Source organism: Eurytemora carolleeae, unplaced genomic scaffold (assembly GCF_000591075.1).
Source record: "Eurytemora carolleeae unplaced genomic scaffold, Eaff_2.0 scaffold1054, whole genome shotgun sequence".
NCBI lineage: Eukaryota > Metazoa > Arthropoda > Copepoda > Calanoida > Temoridae > Eurytemora > Eurytemora carolleeae.
The window spans coordinates 106,150-123,045 of NW_019397933.1; the positions used below are offsets into that span (position 1 = coordinate 106,150).

The 16,896-nt window shown below is 32.1% G+C and overlaps 1 protein-coding gene across 2 annotated transcripts; it reads right to left on the minus strand.

Moving 5' to 3' along the window:
• Positions 1-620: 620 nt before the first annotated feature.
• On the minus strand, positions 621-13,630 carry LOC111716366 (uncharacterized). 2 transcript variants are annotated; one of them, XM_023491810.1, is made up of 10 exons: positions 13,140-13,624; positions 12,298-12,362; positions 10,742-10,842; positions 9,455-9,678; positions 8,339-8,412; positions 6,867-7,034; positions 6,336-6,396; positions 5,448-5,538; positions 3,541-3,619; positions 621-890 (listed from the first exon to the last, which is right to left on the minus strand). In XM_023491810.1, exons 1-10 carry the CDS (start codon positions 13,174-13,176, stop codon positions 753-755), a joined length of 1,038 nt encoding a protein of 345 aa, XP_023347578.1. In that variant the 5' UTR covers positions 13,177-13,624; the 3' UTR covers positions 621-752. The 2 variants fall into 2 exon arrangements, with proteins under 2 accessions (XP_023347578.1, XP_023347579.1); XM_023491811.1 differs by having other exon boundaries at positions 802-890; positions 3,541-3,611; positions 13,140-13,630.
• Between the last annotated feature and the right edge of the window lie 3,266 nt (positions 13,631-16,896).

A 16,896-nucleotide genomic window follows, 5' to 3' on the forward strand; every position in this document is an offset into this window, starting at 1 on the left:
TTTTCTTATAATTTTTCAGACTGGACAAATAATTTCAAATGTTTACTTGATTTGATAATTGATTACTGAAAAACGTTTATTTTTCTTATAATTTCTCGGACTGCACAAATAGTTTCAAATCTTGGCATGATATGATTATTGATTACTGAAAAACGTTTTTTTTCTTATAATTTTTCAGACTGCACAAATAGTTTCAAATGATTTGATAATTAATAACTGTATGTTTTTTATGTAGTTTTCAGACTACACAAATAATTTCAATGAAAAACGTTTATTTTTCTTATAATTTTTCAGACAGGACAAATAATTTCAAATCTTGGCATGATATGATAATTGATTACTGAAAAACGTTTTTTTTTTCTTATAATTTTTCAGACTGGACAAATAGTTTCTAATCTTGACATGATATGATAATTGATTACTGAAAAACGTTTTTTTTCTTATAATTTTTGAGACTGCACAAATAGTTTCAAATGATTTGATAATTAATAACTGTATGTTTTTTATGTAGTTTTCAGACTACACAAATAATTTCAGAGTTTTATTTGGTATTATTATTGATTACTGTAAAATGTTCTTTTTCTTATACATTTTTCAGACTGCACAAATAATTTCAAAACTTTACTTGATATTTTATTTGATTACTTAAGACTATGGAACTAGAAACTTAAAGAGATGAATCCAATTAGAAGTCTAGAGCTCTATTAATCTTGAGATGAAGAGCCTGGGATGGGATGGGAAGATCAATCCAATTAGAAGTCTAGAGCTCTAATAATCTTGAGATGAAGAGCCTGGGATGGGATGGGAAGAGGAGGATGAATATGTTCCACCTCGTCAGTTATACTGTTGTGTAGTTGAGAGAGAACATCCCCCCACTTGTACACAACAACCTGCAAGATAATTCTCTATATCTAAGCTGTTTTTTCTTTTATGCTTTTCTTTAAACTTTGTTTTGCGAAAGATAAAAGAAGATATTTTTGTTATCGTTCCAGACATAAGTTTAAAACTTGAACTTAAATATTCTCTGGATTCGAATCTCACGATAGCAAAAAAGTGGACATGGGCGGATACAGGATTTAAGTGAGGGGGGCAAGATATTTTAGGAACAAAAAAATTCATAATTAGGAACAAAAAATCGCGGCGCAGGCGAAAATTTTTTTTGACTTAAAAGACTCAAAAAGAGTCAAAATTAATGACTAAAGACTAAAAAACTAGATTTTTAACTTTTCACACATTAGTTTATTAAGACATATTTTTCCTGTTTTGCACTGGGGTTTCTTTCCCTTAAGCATGCTATTGAGAAGCTATTCTGAAAATAGGAACAAAAAATTCCAAATTCAGGGGAAGATATTTTTCCTGTTTTGCACTAGGGTTTCTTTCCCTTAAGCATGCTATTGAGCAGCTATTCTGAAAATAGGAACAAAAAATTCCAAATTCAGGGGGGGGCGAATGTCCCCCCGCCCCCCCCCTGTATCCGCCCCTGCAAGTGGACCCCCGAGTCTGGCTCCAAGGCCTAAACAAATCTTACTAGGTTTTTCTTAAAACAAAACATCTAATTAGACATATTTTTCAAACTTCTTTATAGTTCACAGAGTTCTAAGTTTCAGCCAATGTCTGTAAAATCTTCATTTATGACTTAAACTCTTTGACCCGGTCTCTATTTTTAGTACACCTTTCTAAGTCACTTTCATATATGGGAGAAGTGCATAAAGTGCCAATGAGTTTTAAGACAATACAAATAAAAATCTTTTTTCTTTTGATTGAAGCCGCTTTTTAAAAAACGTATCCAGGATCCACTTTTTACAAGACAGATCCGATTCCGTTTATCGAGAGGAATCCAGGATCCGTTTTTTTCGAAAGATTCGGATTTTACGGACGGATCCAGGAGCCGCTTTATGCAGGATGAATCCGGATCCTCTAATTAATATTACGAATCCCGGATCAGGATTTTTACAAGACGAATCCAGGATCCGTTTTTATAGCACGGATCCAGGGTCCGCTTATAAAAAGAACGAATCCGGATCCTCTTTTTTTGTTGGATGGATCCAGTGGCACTTTTTACATGACGGATCAAGGATCCAAATTTTACTGGACGGATCCAGAATCTACTTTTTATAGGAGGCATCCAGGATCTACTTTTAACAGTACGTTAGCATTCGTTGAGTGAAGAGTAACTTTGAATAAAATTGACTTTCCCTCCTAGTTAAACAAACTTTGTATTCAACTCAAGCACACTGGAGGAACTGGAGTAAACTTTAGGTCTGGTTTAAATACAACTTTGGAAATACTTTCAAAACTTAGAGATAACAAGAGAACATCATTCAAATATTCTCCAAAACTACTGATTTTATCTGTTTAAGGTGTTTTGAGTAAAAATTGTTTCGCGTATTTTCTTAAAGATTGGCTATCAATTTTTTTTTCAAAATTTTTTTTACATATTTTTAAAAATTGAGATTACCAAAACAAAAGTGCTTTATTATATGAAAGATCTCGCTATTTACCCTTTTTTTTGACTCCCTGTATGTTTACAATAGTTTATAAAAATCCCATATTAGTTACTGTCTAAAAGCATGGGGTCCCGGGAGTAAGTTCCTCTAAACTCAGACCAATTTTAATGATAATGATAATCAAATCAAATCAAATCAAATCAAATCAAATATTTGTCTCAAGCATACATATAGAAAATTAAATATTTTAAAATATATTTATGAAACTTGAGACGGGGGCCCGATGCCCCCCAATTATCAAATTTAATTCACTTTGTTTTATGTATAAGTATGATGATAGAGAGAATATTCCACTTTCCTTTCACCACTTAAACACTTTTTTACTCCTTTCAGTCGAGATAACCGTTCTGAACGGTATATTCTGTATGTATCATTGAAAAAGAAGTTACATATTTTTCCTAGTTATACGCTTCCAATTAGTTTTACTGTTAAGAGAATCTCAACTTTCAATAATTTTAAGAAATATCTGAAAAAAAGATATCTTAGATTAAACGATCAAAATTTCAAAAATTAGCCTACAACAAAATTTTATTTCAAAATTCAAAAAAAAAGTTTTAGCTGAAATTTGTAAATTTACTCATCAAAGAACATCACTTTGATCCAAATATCATAGAAATTGAGAAGATTAAATGAATATTAAATATTTTTGAAATCTCCAGGTTTTCGGATTATATAAAACAAGCTTAAAAAAGAGAAGAATTTTGATAGAGGAAATATCTAAAATATACTGGGATGCTCATTCATTTCCTCTGTTTGAGCTAAAAATAGGTTGAGCATCATGAGTAAATATATATTGTTCATAAAGATAAACAGTTTATCCCACGAAAGATCATACATTGGATCTCTATGCGGCCATTTATAAATCTAAATCAGTTATTTTGGGTAAACTGGGTTAAATTATATAACTTTGAGAGTCAGATTTGACAACTGTGTCTTATTTTTAGAAATAAACAATTTTTTAAGAGCATGAGGATTTTTTCTGTCAAGAGTTTGTTGAAGTATTTGTAAACAATGAAACCAAGTTTATATTAACCTTAGAAACTTGTGAGATAGAGAGCTTGACCCATCCGTTCCAGACAATACTTAGAGCAGTCTTCTCCCGTCCTACAATCCTACAGATAAATAATAGTTTATCCTTAGAGCAGTCCTCTCCCGTCCTACAATCCTACAGATAAAAAATAGTTTATCCTTAGAGGAGTCCTCTCCCGTCCTACAATCCTACAGACAAATAATAGTTTATCCTTAGCAGTCCTCTAATCCTACAGATAAATAATAGTTTATCCTTAGAGCAGTCCTCTCCCGTCCTACAATCCTACAGATAAATAATAGTTTATCCTTAGAGGAGTCCTCTCCCGTCCTACAATCCTACAGACAAATAATAGTTTATCCTTAGCAGTCCTCTCCCGTCCTACAATCCTACAGATAAATAATAGTTTATCCTTAGAGCAGTCCTCTCCCGTCCTACAATCCTACAGATAGATAATAGTTTATTCTTAGAGCAGTCCTCTCCCGTCCTACAATCCTACAGATAAATAATAGTTTATCCTTAGAGCAGTACTCTCCCTTCCTACAATCCTACAGATAGATAATAGTTTATCCTTAAAGCACTCCTCTCCCGTCCTACAATCCTACAGATAAATAATAGTTTATCCTTAGAGCAGTACTCTCCCTTCCTACAAATAGTTTATCCTTAGAGCAGTCCTCTCCCGTCCTACAATCCTACAGATAAAAAATAGTTATCTAGATATAAACAGAAGTTATTTATGGAATATTATATAATATCACTCTGTCCTCCTCCTCTTACTCTACCCACACAATTATAAAGTATTTCAAGGGAAGATATTTTTTACAAATTCTCCACAAACCTTCCCTTAAATCTGGATATATTTAATTGACATATATATATCATATCATAAAGTATGTTCATCCAAGCCTGAAGAACTTTTCGTTACTGAAAGGGACTGTTTACTAATTTTAACAAAGTTATATTCTTCCAATTTCAAAATATTTGCAGCAAACTAAATCTTTTTCAAAAATGTATCAACCATCTAAGAATATTTTAGAATAATGGGAATATCGTTTTTATAAAAGTTAAGCTAAAAAATGAATAATGAAAAATATTTGACTAACTGGGGATGGTGGAGATGTCATGTTTGATGTGGCCTGTCTTCATTTTTGGTTCAAATCTTCCAATTTTTTTTGGCTGCACGCCTAATTAGTGATCAAAATTCCTAAAATAGAATCAAATTGAATTTTAATGACCTCTAATGACCACCCTACATCAAACATGACATCTCCACCATCCCCTTTAAAATTCTACGTTGAGGAAATTCTTAAAACTAAGCATTTACCTAAAACATCAAAAAAAATTTTATATTATTTTCATGATTAGAAATTAAAATAATTTTCTAAAATATGGTCAGAAACTAATTAACTGCATTTAAAGCGAATCATTAAGACCTTTGACAAAGTATTTTTAAGTGCAGTTCAAAGAATTTGAAACGAAATTTTTAATTAATTTCAATACCGCATTTTATAAGCAATGGTTTGCGTCAGTGAGATTGAGTAGGGGACTTACTGAGACAAATCAGGACAGTTATTTACTAATAATCGCAACAGTCTTGAACAAGGCAAGGAAGGCTTTTCTGAGCATTGGAGTAGGACCAAGTCTTATCTGTACCGTTGTGAATCGGACATTGCCATCTTTCCATGGAGGGTCACTTCGAAACTACGCCTAAAGTACCTTTAATTTCCAACAAACCTGTCTTTGATACGAGACAAAATGTTAAGCCAACAAACCTGTCTTTGATTCTAGAAAAGACTGCATCAATGTTAAGCCAACAAACCTGTCTTTCATACGAGAAAAGACTGCATCAATGTTAAGTCAACAAACCTGTCTTTGATACGAGAAAAGACTGCATCAATGTTAAGTCAACAAACCTGTCTTTGATACGTGAAAAGACTGCATCAATGTGTGGCCACTGCTGAGGTTTGATTTCCATCAGCTCTAGAATGGATAAGCCACCAGTTCCTAAACAATCTCTGATTATCAGGGACCTAGTGCTTTAACTACAATACGGATCCGTATCCGGGGCCGTCCTGGAAAAAAAAATCGGATACAAACTTGTATCTGTCTACTGTATTCATTAAAAGATTATTTAGAACCTATATATTTATCCTTGTACATCAGATATAGTAAAATAGAACTACGCACTAATTTAGATCATGTCGGATTATGATATTTTCTTATAGAACCCATGCAATTTGGATGCAAGAAATCATAGTTCGAAATAACCCGGTTGAAAATGTTTATTTTTCAATCATTTGATATTCTTTGTTCTCAAAGTAACTAAAAACAAATTTGAATAGAATCTAAAGTCGTCCAATTAGGAAAGTTTAAAATAAAGTTTAAAGTTTTGAAACTCCTCTGATGAAAAATAAGGTAAAGGGATTTTCTCGGTTCCCAGACCTCAATCCTTAAGCGATTCTTTTTACTGGGTTTTCTTAAATCCAAGTAACTTGAACCAGCTAGAACAAAATATTCGAAGAGAGTTGGCTGCCTTAAATATTTAAGTGATCGATCTGTGTGTCACACGGCATTTAAGTGCCTAGCCACTAAAGGCGGCCACATGGATTAATTTTAATACTATATTGTTACCATTCATAATATATCTAGAGCTATAAAATATAGTTAATACTGTTAGAATTAATATTAGTATTGTATTAATCTGTTGAATATTAAATGATAATTTTTTTATTTTGAAAAAAAATTCATTTTGCATCAGAGGAAGTCTAAAATAGAATGATAGAATGCTGAGAACTGAAGACCTGGGTTTTCCAAGTTCTCTAAGCAAGGAAGTAAGCAGTCTACGCTCATCCTCTCATTCTTCTAAATTTAAAAAATAATAGACGGCTCATTTTAAATTCTAACTCAGCCTCATCATGTAGGAAGGAATTGAGCCTTGCAACAAACTTTGATTTTCTAATCTCTATAACTTTGCAACCCAATGTCGTAGACCTCAGATATTTCAAACTGAATTATGTTAAATCGAATAGTTTAGGTTTGAAACATTACAGATTTTTACCAATAGTGAGCAAAGATATAATGATTCGAAAATTTGGGTTTGCAATTGTGTCAAAAACTCAATTCCTTTGAAAAGTAAGTACGTCATCACGTGCTTAAAAGCAATAACTCAGTTTCACAACGTACTATTAAAAATAAACACTCAGTTTCGTTATATCTCTAAAAGTAAGAATTTTGCTTCATAACATGTAAAAAACGAAGGGCTTCATGACATCCAATAAAAAAGAACACATCTTCACTATACAATAAATATCAGATCTTAGTTGTTAGTGTACCTCAGCGACCATAACTCCAACAGCTGCTAATATTTCAAACTCTCTGAGAGCCTGGAGATCTAGGATCGCAGATCTCAGGTTGAATGATGAATAGGAGTGCGTGAGTAAACTGAACCTGAACTGGAAAACCAGGATTGCTCTTTTCATCAGAGGGAGAAGATCTTCAGACTAAAGAAAACATTTTATACAAAACGTTAGATCTACTTGTGTTTAAAGTCATGGTAGAATCATAAATTTGCTTTCAAATTTGTTAGAAGTACATGAGATGTTAGGTTCGTTCCCAAAGGATTTTTCCCAAGTGGCAACTTCCCAAGGGTATTTTCCCAAGTGGCAACTTCCCAAATATGCAATTTACCAAGCGGCAATTTTTCAAGTCTGTTCTGCCCGCAGCGCTCGGCCCCAGACTGATCTAGCCGCGGCATTTGGCTCACTAGCTCATCCTAGCCGCAGCGCTCGCCCCCCCCTCCATACAGGTAAATTTTACTGTCCACAATGTCATGAGATCTAATATCCCAAAAACACTCGTAGAATTTTTGCAACCTGATGGTGTATGCCTTTAATATTTCAAACTTGGATTATTTGATTTAACAGAATTCATAGTTTCATTGGGTGGCAAAGATATAGGGATTAGAAAATCAGAGTTTGTGGAAAAGACTCAATTCCTTTCTCATGTTGAAGAATTAAATATTTTTGCGCTTTTATATTTTATTTAGAACAGAGGATTGAATAAGCATAAAATAAATTTATAACAAATTGATAAATACTGTCGACAATTGTTTAACTCAACAAAGAATATTTTTAATTGCTATCAAAATGACAACTTAGCGGAAAAAATACCAAAACATTTAATTGAAAACTATTTGGACGATAAGGGATAATATTTACTTTAAAATTCTACAGATCTCAAGCAATCTGATGGGCAATATTTTTTCCCCGTATGGAAACATAATAGCAAATAGTTTTGTTCTTACACATTGATGATTCAACATTTTTTTTCGGGTTAGGCAATAATTTAACTCGGGTTTGTATATTTATTATCCTCCCTTCACACCCTTCTGTAAAAATCATGTTTCCAACAAGATGATTTAAAGAGAAATTTATCGCTTAATTCCACTTTCATGAAAAATAAATGATTTAACTGGAAAAAAATTAAAGTATCATAAGGGCAAAAAGCTTCCATAATTCTTCGGAAAATTCGAAATTGTATAAAATATAAATTACCATAATTTCAAAAGATCTAATAACCAAAAACGCTCATAGAACCTAAACACCCGATTAAAACTCTGATTTTTTAATCTCTATATCTTTGCAACCTAATAGTGTAAACCTTTTATACTTTAAACTTTAACAATCTAGCAAACTCCATGGTTTGAAATATTAATTGATACCACTTACCACATATAAAATCAGAAAATTATAGTATGAGGATAGTTATTAGTTCCTTTTGTATAAAATTGTAAAAAATCAAAAACCTCTGTTAGAGATTTCATTGTTTGAAATAGTTCCTCTCTAACCTCCTCATAACCACACTCAAGAGCCCGTAGACCTGTAATCACAATTATTTTATTATTTTTATATATTTTTGAAATAACATTTTATATCAACTGATATAAAATGTTATGTAGAACACCTTTACATATCAAAAAGTTTGAGCTATGTACACTGTAAACGTACATCTACATCTCTGTTGTACGGTTTTAGAGCATTACTCATTAACTAACTGAAGTGCCCGGCGTTGCCCGTGTAATTTGAAAAACAAATTGGGAAAGAAGAAAAAAGCGCTTTATTTTACATAGATAAAACATTATTTCATTCGTAAATATTTTGAGGGATTCACATCCCTTATTATATTCGGAAGATATTGTGTTTAACATATCACAATGTTTACACAATGTTACACAAGAAATAGAAATTCTATTGTTTTATAAATCATTTATATTTTATATGGACAGTTGTTGAGTGGGAGAAGTGGAGGAGCGGTGAAAATATACATAAAGGAAGATCCGACACATTTACACGGAATATACATATAAAACCAACTGAAATATAAGTAAATCAATTACAGGCTACGCCCGCGTCCCGGTCTTAAAGAGGCTGTAGGCAAAATTTTAAGTGATCCTTAATTCAAAGATTGCAGTGCTGGATTCTCAACGATTTACTTAAAAGCTTTGTCTGATCAAATATGAATTATATACTGTTAATAATTTTGCAAAATTTAATTATTTTCAACTGAGACGTTTCTCTACAAAAGTTACTTGCGCATTTTTCTTGTAGGAAAGCATATACGAATTATCATAATTAAGAACTTGTAAACCTAGAAAGACGAAAATATCTTCCACATTTTTGATCTGATAAAGGTTTCAAGGGTACCGTTATGAATCGAGCATTGCCATCTTTGTATGAGAAGTCTCTTGCAATTACGCTTACAGTCCCTGTTAGAAGACGACCTGACGGTACCTTGTTGTTCAGAAACTTTTATGTTTATTTGGACACACTCAAGGAGTATGTTATGTCTATTTGGATACACTCAAGGAGTATAAATACTCCTTGGACACAATTCACCGTGTGTTTGTGTTCTAAAGATATACCTGCTGACAAGGCTGATACATAAACCGCCTGCTGAACTTGAGAACTGGATACGTCCGTCAATATCTCAGCGGCCAAAAGGAACAGTCTGAACTTCTCCAGGTACCCCGACTTGCTAAGAGCTATATTCCAACTCAATTTACAGATAAATATTCTCACATCCTTACTGAGGTTCGGGATATTCTGGATATAACTTGAACTAAGCATCAGATCCATCAGATCTGGCCTAAACAGCAAAGTATGGATTAGGGTTCAACTGATACCCTTCCTTATTTTAATAGGGTTTATTTCTAAAGGGACTGTAGACATAATTTCAAGTGACCCCCCATTTGTAAGGTAATATGTCCGATTCACAACGGTATCGTTAAAACCTTATATGAGTAACAATGAGGAAAATATCGTCATTTTCCTGTCTTGAAACGTTATATATTAGTTACTTAATTCCGGAAGTTACTTTACTAGAGAATTTTACTTGAAATCAACCAATATTGTTTAGGAAAACTCAATAATTGCCCAGACCAAGGTTATAATACAAGGAAAGTTAATTGCAGTTACGTATATCTGCGTACATTTTGAAACCAGTTCTCTCTGGGTGGAGTATGTAAACAAGAATAGATGCATCAGTGTTCGTTTAGTATCCGAGGAGGTTAAAAGCATTAAATTTTGATAATTTTGATAATTCACATAATAGTTTTCTATGAATATTTCACTGATTGTTTATGTGAAAGATGGATCCCATGTCATGCTTCGACATCCGTGTTGTGTTTACATTACCGCCCAGAGACAGTACACTGCAGTACAAAAGATGCGTACACCTCTGAAATAAAATTTCCTTCATTATAACCTTGGCCCAGACCAAGCATTAAAAGGATACCTTACAACTCTTAAAATTGAGGGTCCCTTATTATTATGTGAACAGTCCTTTAAGTAAATGGTATTTCTGTCAAATATGTCACTTGTATTAGAGTTTTATCTAACTTATTTAATAAGTAGGGATTGTCTAAATAAGTTTCTTCAAATAATTACGCTTTTTTTGCAAATAAGCAAATAACCTATCCAGTATCCATCCGAACTAACCTACCTATCTGACTGGAGATCTGAACTAACCTACCTATCTGACTGGAGATCTGAACTAACCTATCTATCTGACTAGAGATCTGAACTATAGTCTATCTATCTGCCTGGAGATCTGAACTAACCTATCTATCTGACTGGAGATCTGAACTAACCTATCTATCTGACTGGAGATCTGAACTAACCTACCTATCTGACTGGAGATCTGAACTAACCTATCTATCTGACTGGAGATCTGAAGAGCTATTTTAAGGATATCCTGGTTTTTGAAACAGAAGGAATCAACTAAAATCTCCAACACGTTCTCCAGGTAAACCTGATAAACCATTTCCAGTTTATGAGCTCCGTTTTTTTATTTCTTTAAAATATCAATTCCATTTAATACTTTTATATATTTTTGAACAAATCAAATCAAGGGAAGCCCTATAGACCACATTGAAATCCCCAAATGAATTTACTAAATTAGGATTAAAATAAGTTTTAAATTTTGCAATGCAGCTAGTAGATGGTCTTTTACCGATACACACTGTTCCATTGAGACCGTCAGGTTAAAAGTCGTGTCACTCGAATGAAACCTTTTGCAGTAGATACATCCATGTCTAGAGATATCATAACAACCAATTTTAAAATTATTAAAATTTATAATCGGATGTAAATGTAAGTTTGAATGTAATTCCGCAGATTTATGTAATGCTAGCCGAAGGGCCCGGCGTTGCCCGTGAATAAAAAAATTTGAAAAAAAAACTTTAAACATTAAAAAAAAAAAATCTGAAATAAAAATTGACATTTTTAGCCTAAGACACCTCCAGCTACCCAGTACCCATTCGGTCCAGCCGTTTAATTGGTCAAAATAGAAACGAATTTTAGATCCATAATACTTACACATTTTGCACGTCATGCCATACATTTACTGAAGATTATCATGATAATATTATTCTTTGAAGTAAGAAATATAATTCTTCTAAAAAGAATTTTCATCTTCTTGTAGTTTGCAAATTCAGAAAAAAACTTTTAATCTCCAGAATCTTATAATTTTGTTGAATACAATAATATACGAAATAGAAAGAGCGAAAGTTTGAAAGAAAAAATAAATTCCTAATACATTTAAATCAGATAAAATTCTACATAATAAAGTTCTTCGCTCGTACATAGTTGTTCGCTATATAGCTGAAAAAACAGCTTGACCAAAGGAATTGAGTCTTAAGCACAAACTCTTATTTTCAATAATTCCTATATCTCTGCAACCCATTGTCGTATTTCAAACTATAAATTCTGTTGCATCAAATTATCTTAGTTTGAAATATAAAAAGTCTACAACATCAAGTTCCATAGATACAGGGATTAGAAAATTTGAGTTTGTGACAAAGACTCAATACCTTTGCTGAATTTTTCAAGGAAACCAATTGGTAACCCGGGCTTGAAAAATTGAAATTTGATTTTTTTCTCAAAGTGTCATCAAACTCTAGGCATCAGAAAACGAGTTCCTGTTTCTAAAGGTGCTGATTGGCTACGGATAATACGCATACACACCAATACTCACATATTTATATATTTTGACGCTTAGTTCATTTACAATTAAGAAAGGGCTTTTCGGACGCTTCCCACCATTTTGTTTTAGCAACTTTTTAGCAGCTTTTAAATGTTGCTTTTCAAGAGCCTTCGTTTTCTTTCATCAAAATCTGAAAATTTCTCAGATATTTTTGGATTTTTTTCCCGGCAGAATTTGTAACGGCAAAGTTGACAACTTAAAATATTTGGAAATCATTAATTCCTTTTGTGATGTTTCCCCTAAAGATGAGAGAATCCAGTGAACCAAAGACATCACATCCCGACCCTCTAAATATCATTTATTATCAGTAGAGTGCAAAAGTAATTTTAGAAATCCAGATTATAAAATCTCAGCTCTCTCTCTCTGGAAATGATACTTTTGAAAATGTTTATTAATAAAAGGTTTCGAGTTAAAAGAATTAATATACTTTTCTCCTGTTCTGATATTTGAGTTCACGAGGTGAACGTAATTTCCAGTGACCATTAATTAATAGAGTGTCATGTATGATTCACAACGGTACCCTTAATGCTTTGCCTGATTGAGAATAAGTTAGGTATCCATGTTTTTGTTTGAGAAAACTAAATACTTTCATTTGTGGTTTGTCTGTAGAAGTGACTTGTGTGCATTTCTTGCTTCAGGAAAATTAAAACAATTATCAGAATTAAGCACCTTTCCATTCAAAAAAAAAACCGACGTTGTCTTCCAGATTCAGATTTCAAGGGTACCATTGTGGATAGGTATGCATGCCCCTTTTTAATTAAAGTGGCACTGAAAATTCCTTCGACAAAAAGTTGGATGAAGACCTGAGTCTTATATCTGGGGTAGAAGACAAGAGCTTTCCAGAGGTGTGAAACATTAATTTTAATATAAATTTTAATATAGCTAGATACAAATCAATGACATGGGAATGTATGGTTTAACCTAAAAAACAAAAGCCCGGAGACACTTCAAAGTTAGCTCTGTCCAAATACTTGACTGTGTGGATCCAAGTTATAGTCTATTGTGTGTCTAGTACTTTGTTTATGAAAGAAAGGATTTGTTTATAAGTCCACAGTTTTTTTCACCTGTATGTTTGATCAGCAGATTTATATATTTCTCCATTTCACTTCGTATTCCTCGTCTCACACTAGGTAAAGGAAGATAAATTATTAAATATTTAATGAAATATTAATATTTTGTTCATATAATTTGTTTTCGACAAGAAAGTTGATATAGCTGATAAACTTTCCGGATGCGATCTGGAAACAATAAGCCTTTTTTAATAAAATAGTTATTAGCTGGAGGATTTTGTTTTGAGATGTCGGATGGGTCAATTTGCCGAAAAATCAAGGATGCACGGGAAGTGGAAGTCTTAAGCTACCAAAATTCCAGAAGAAATTCTGCGGCGAAGCTTTCTTCGGATTGTCTTCAATTTTAGCTAATAAATAATAATTACTAAATTTTATACTTTGTGAAAAAATGTTCTAAAAAAGGTTTGGAAAATTAATAAAAAAACATGCTTTGGCGGGATAAAAAGTTACTAATTAGGAAACCTTTTTTACAAGGGATCGTAAAATTGAGAATAAAAATACTGGATAACAATTTTCTCAAAATTAAATAAAATTATTTTCAAAATCTAAATTTTCTACGTTAAGTTGAGTAACATGCTAGCTGAAGAACGATCTAATAATGAGATATAATTGACTGAAAGGAACGCAAATTCAATCAATTGCAAGTTCTGTGGAAAATATAAAATAAAAAGAAAAAACACGGAATTATTTATTTCCAGAGAATTTGCAAAAACTGTTATTAAACGGACTAAACATAAACATGAAAACAATATTTATTGTATTATCTGGTTGGACGAACATATTTCTGCAAATTCTAAACATTTCTTTTTTTAGTAAATATTTAGATTAGAATTTAGATTATGTACAAGGAACAATGAACGTTACTTTTAATGACGAATGAAAAAGAAGCTTTAAAAGAATTAAATTCTAGAATTTAATTTCCTCTATCCTTGGTATTGGTGCTTAAAGCCATTTTGAATAAATTGTTTAGATTTCAACCAAATTGCGGTGAAGAAATTTATTCTATTTTCAGATAATATATTAAAATTGATGTTTATGTGAATTGATGTAATTGGTTCTTTATATCGATTCAGTGATGCATGTTATCATTAAATTTAAATAGACTGTTGACATACTTTTAAAGATTAATATGTTCAATACACAACGTTATAAACGATAATCTTGTTTTGCATTGCCGATTTAGCCTTTTACCATTTCTCTATTGTTATTAATGATCAATTTAATTTGTTAAAGGGAGTTTCTGCAGAAATTATGTTTACAGTCCCTATAAAAAATTGATCTGTATGCAACATAAATATCAAATAATGTTTAAAGTTTGACTTACAGGGATTATGGTGTTAAAAAGATGCACCATGCTCTGATTCTAGACATAAGGAAAATTGTTGGTACAGCTTTGTAACACCGTGGCTTCTCGACTCTTGTAAGAATTCAAATTTGACGCACATTTCACTTTAATTACAGATTATACTCGCTCTCTAGACGTTACACATTTAAGTAAGTTTGCAATTTCCGATAGAAATAAAAGTAATATTTACATTTACATATAATTTTCTTTCATTAACAAAATCAGAGTTTCTCAAAAATTATTATTATTACTTTTTGTTAATCTCAGCTTGTCATAAAGATTTAATAAGTTTAGATTAAAGTTTTATATAATTCTAATCTTTATTTTTCTGTTTAAAATTTTCAATATTTTGTTAAAAGACAAGTTTGAAATAATTAAATGTAAAATAAAGTTCTCCTTGTGTTTAACTTCCTAAGTTTTGCATGATTTCAGCCTCGACATAATTAGATTAAAAATGATTTCATGAGAAATTATATAGATTTTACATTCCTGCTTTTACCAACTAAGGAAATCCACGAACCTTAAAATATTCCGGGAAATGGAGATTTAAGGGTCTCTTTTTAAACTTCAAACATGGCTCTTTAAAGGGAGTGACCGGCTATGTAAGGTAGTTGAACTGAGTATGCAGTGTTGTGAAAGACTTCTTTCGGATTCATTTGAGACGTATTAAACTTTTGAAAGATCTGTAAATCCTGAGTTTGAGCGCAAATTCCACGTTCAAAACTCCTACTTTGGGGGTGGATACGTTTTTAGAGCTAGCTTTTTAAAAAATAATTTTTTTAACATCCGCATAGCCTAGCAATAGCATCGGGCTGTAAAAAATATCACGCCAGAGAAAGAAAGTTTATTTTTATGGAAAACAAGCTGACCGTGGGCAAAAAATTGAAAAAAAGAAAAAATTTGAAAAAAATTAAATATTTTGTAGCCTATGTCACCTCCAGGCTACGCATTAGTGTCCACAAAAAATGTAGCCCATTCGGTCCAGCCGTTTGGCCGGCTTTGGGGAACATATGTACGAATGTTTAAACAATAGATAAGTAGCGTCTAAATTAAAATTCTAAGCTAACATGTATGTACATCACTTTCTTTACCTAAATTTAAAAACTTGAATTGTATGTATATTCTTATGTAATTTTTTTTTGCAGTTTTAAAAATGGGATACATGTCTTCCTTCTAACATTTGAATCTTTTTCATTCTTCTTGTTAAATATGACAATGTTAGTTGTTGTACAAGTTTGATTGAGCTAAGAAATACTTCGTTATAGTATCATGTTAATATAAGTTTTCCTGCCATCCTACCTACTCGTCCACTCGTCCAGGATCCTACTTACTCGTCCACTCGTCCAGGATCCTGCTTACTTCGTCCACTCGTCCAGAATCCTACCTACTCGTCCACTCGCCCAGGATCTCCCCTCCCCCCCTGTTTATAGGGAAAATTATGGAAAGCTGGTCCACCAGATTAATTTTCCCTCTGAGGACTTGTATTTTTTTTATATTGTCTAAACTATAAATCTTCCAATCAACTCCTTACCTATCAAAAAACATATTTTGGTGTGTGTAACCAATTATATTCAGTATCGTTAACTAACTTAGGGCCAACCACGGGTTGGCGGGTCCAAATTGTGATTGCTTATTTGTAATATCTCATGCTTTGTAGTTAAATAAGAATATGAATTATTGTAATTAATATTTGATTTGATTTGATTTGAATATCCTGTTTTATTACATAGAAGATTACTAATGAACAGGCCTAAAATATCAAATTTTCTGCTCCTTATATCTAAGGATCCTGATGTTGTAGACCATTGATATTTTAAACTATGAATTATTTTAAATCTAATGTATTTTCAGCATAAGGTTTTAAAGAAAAAGTAACTGATGTTATGAGTTCACATTTTTACAACCCTTTATACTGTAAATTTTTCTTAAAATCTACTCTCAGTCGAAAGCTTCACGAACATCTTTAAAACTCTAAAAATCGATGTAAAATAATGAATAACTTCAAAGTACATCAACACTCCATGAAGCTTTATTAATCTCTAAAAAGCTCTTGAAGCTCTTTGAAGATCTATAAAAAACTAAAGTAGGTTAAAGGGGGGTTAATATAAAAAAAATTATTTTTAAAGGGACAGACCAGCTATGTAAGGTAGTTGAACTGAGTATTCAGTGTTGTGGACAAATTCTTTAGGATTCATTTGAGACATATAAAACTTTTTAAAGATCTGTAAATCCTGAGTTTGAGCGCAAAGTCGACGTTCAAAATCATACTTTTGGGTGGATACGTTTTCAGAATTGTTTTTTTTATTTATTAAACAACGACAACAAAAAATGTAAACAAAATTCTTCAGTAAACTAAAAAGTTGTTTTGGAACAGGTTGAGAAAATAAAAATTAATCTTAACATCGA

Excerpts from the sequence above, each read along its gene's own strand:
- LOC111716366 (XM_023491810.1), bottom strand. The coding sequence starts at position 13,176 with ATGGAGAAATATATAAATCTGCTGATCAAACATACAG. Across the intron at positions 10,843-12,297 it reads TAGGGGAAACATCACAAAAG|GTTTACCTGGAGAACGTGTT; the intron begins GAATTAATGATT and ends ATGGTTTATCAG. Across the intron at positions 6,397-6,866 it reads TTGGAGTTATGGTCGCTGAG|AAGAATGAGAGGATGAGCGT; the intron begins GTACACTAACAA and ends TTTTAAATTTAG.